The 1,767-nt window shown below is 31.1% G+C and overlaps 1 protein-coding gene across 1 annotated transcript; it reads right to left on the bottom strand.

Annotated features, from left to right (window-relative positions):
* Positions 1 to 238: 238 nt before the first annotated feature.
* On the bottom strand, positions 239 to 1,158 carry LOC112638673. The gene is made up of 2 exons (XM_025410781.1): positions 1,029 to 1,158; positions 239 to 594 (listed from the first exon to the last, which is right to left on the bottom strand). The coding sequence occupies exons 1-2, from the start codon at positions 1,156 to 1,158 to the stop codon at positions 239 to 241; spliced, it is 486 nt and encodes a 161-aa protein (XP_025266566.1).
* Positions 1,159 to 1,767: the final 609 nt, after the last annotated feature.

The raw sequence follows: 1,767 nt of genomic DNA, 5'->3' as shown, positions 1-1,767 counted from the left end.
ACCTCTCTGTTCCTTTCTTATACTTCTGACTATCATGTATTTTGTTTTACCCGCATTCATTTTCAATTTATTAACACTCATCCATACTTCTACTATGTTAAATACCATGTTCATTTTCCTCTCTAGTTCCTCACTACCTTCCCCGCTTACTAATGTATCATCCGCAAACATTTTATATTGCACTCATCCGGACAAGATTCTATTATATCGTTTATATATATTGTAAATAGCAAAGGCCCTAGTACCGATCCTTGTGGGACACCATATTCCGTTTTAAGACATTCTGACCATTGATGTTAAATTTAACTTGTTGTGTTCTGTTGCTTAGATATGTTCTAAACCATTCTAGTACCCTTCCTTTCATTCCATATTGATCTAATTTTTCTAGCAATCTTGTCCTATTCACCGTTTCGAATGCTCGTTTTAAATCCAGGAATATTACTCCTACCATTTTCCCTTCATTAATTATTAGCTTCCAATCGTCAATGACGCTTTGTATCGCCGTTTCACACGAATGGTGTTTTCTAAATCCCGATTGATGTTCAGATATAATATCATTACTATGTAAGTATTCATCTATTTGTTCCTTTACGACTAATTTTAGAATTTTCTCATAAATAGGTAATATATTAATTGGTCTATATTCACTTTCTTGCTTTCTTTGGTTTTTCTATCTTAGGAATCGGTATTATAGTAGATGTTTTCCATCCCTCCGAATATGCCCCTTTTATTAATGAATCATTTATAACCTTCAATAGTTCATTCTTTATCACATGAAAGCTCATTTTTAATATATCACTAGATATTCCCTCATCTGTTCCTTGCTTCCGTGGCAAGGCCATAACAATTTGTTTTTAATTTCTGCAAATTTATCGCTTCAAAATTTTCAATTATACCTCTTTACCTTTTTTATACCTTTTTTATAATATAAATAGTTTTTGAACTTTTACTATAATTTTTTCCTATAGATTCTATTATGTCATTAATGCTCTGTATATAAAATATATTAAATTTATTCGCTAAAGTACATTCTTCTACATTTTCTAATATTCCAAAATCTACATTATTAATTTCTTTTGAACCCGTAGCCTCTCCTCTTATGACTTCCTTTAAAGTTTTCCACATTAGTACAGGATCATTTTTATTATTATCTATCATGTTCTCATAAAATTCTTCTTTTTCTTTCTAATTGTTTTGACTACCGTATTTCTCGCAGCTTTAAACTGTAACCAATCTTGTTCTTTGCCCGTATGTACCGCTCTTGCATATGCTTCGTCCCTTGTATTTGCATCTAATCTTATTTCATCCGTATACCATTTTTTCCCTTCCCATCTTAGGAATTTTAAACTTTTCAATTTCAACAACAACTTTTTCATTGGTGCTATCCTATCTAACGCCGCTACCATATTCTGAAAAATTTCTCTGCTCTTTCGTTTACCTCTAAATTAACTCTACTATTAATCCTTCCTCTACTGCATATAAAAATTCATCTATCTGAAATTTATTGTAATCTCTACTAATAAATTCTCTATATTTTCCTTTAATATTACTTCTCTCTTATTGAGCTCAACGCTTACCCATAAATGATCTGTTATCCTTGGCTTATCATATACACAGCTTACCTTAGTATTTGCGAAAACTAAATCTATCAAAGTTTGACTATTTTTTGTAATCCTCGTCGGTTTGTCTACGTATTGTTTCATACCCAAACACAACATCTCTCATTTACTAACTTTTTTGCATAAAACATGTCCGCTATTAAGTCTA

Source organism: Camponotus floridanus, unplaced genomic scaffold (assembly GCF_003227725.1).
Source record: "Camponotus floridanus strain SB8 unplaced genomic scaffold, Cflo_v7.5 scaffold344, whole genome shotgun sequence".
NCBI lineage: Eukaryota > Metazoa > Arthropoda > Insecta > Hymenoptera > Formicidae > Camponotus > Camponotus floridanus.
Note: the sequence above shows the minus strand (reverse complement) of the source record. Positions and strands in the feature narration are given on the sequence as shown.

What these genes read in the sequence shown, in the direction of transcription:
- LOC112638673 (XM_025410781.1), bottom strand. Translation starts at nt 1,158, where the DNA reads ATGATAGATAATAATAAAAATGATCCTGTACTAATGTGGAAAACTTTA. An exon ending in ATTAGAAAATGTAGAAGAAT is followed by an intron (nt 595 to 1,028) that starts GTACTTTAGCGA and finishes TTCTAAAATTAG; the next exon opens with TCGTAAAGGAACAAATAGAT.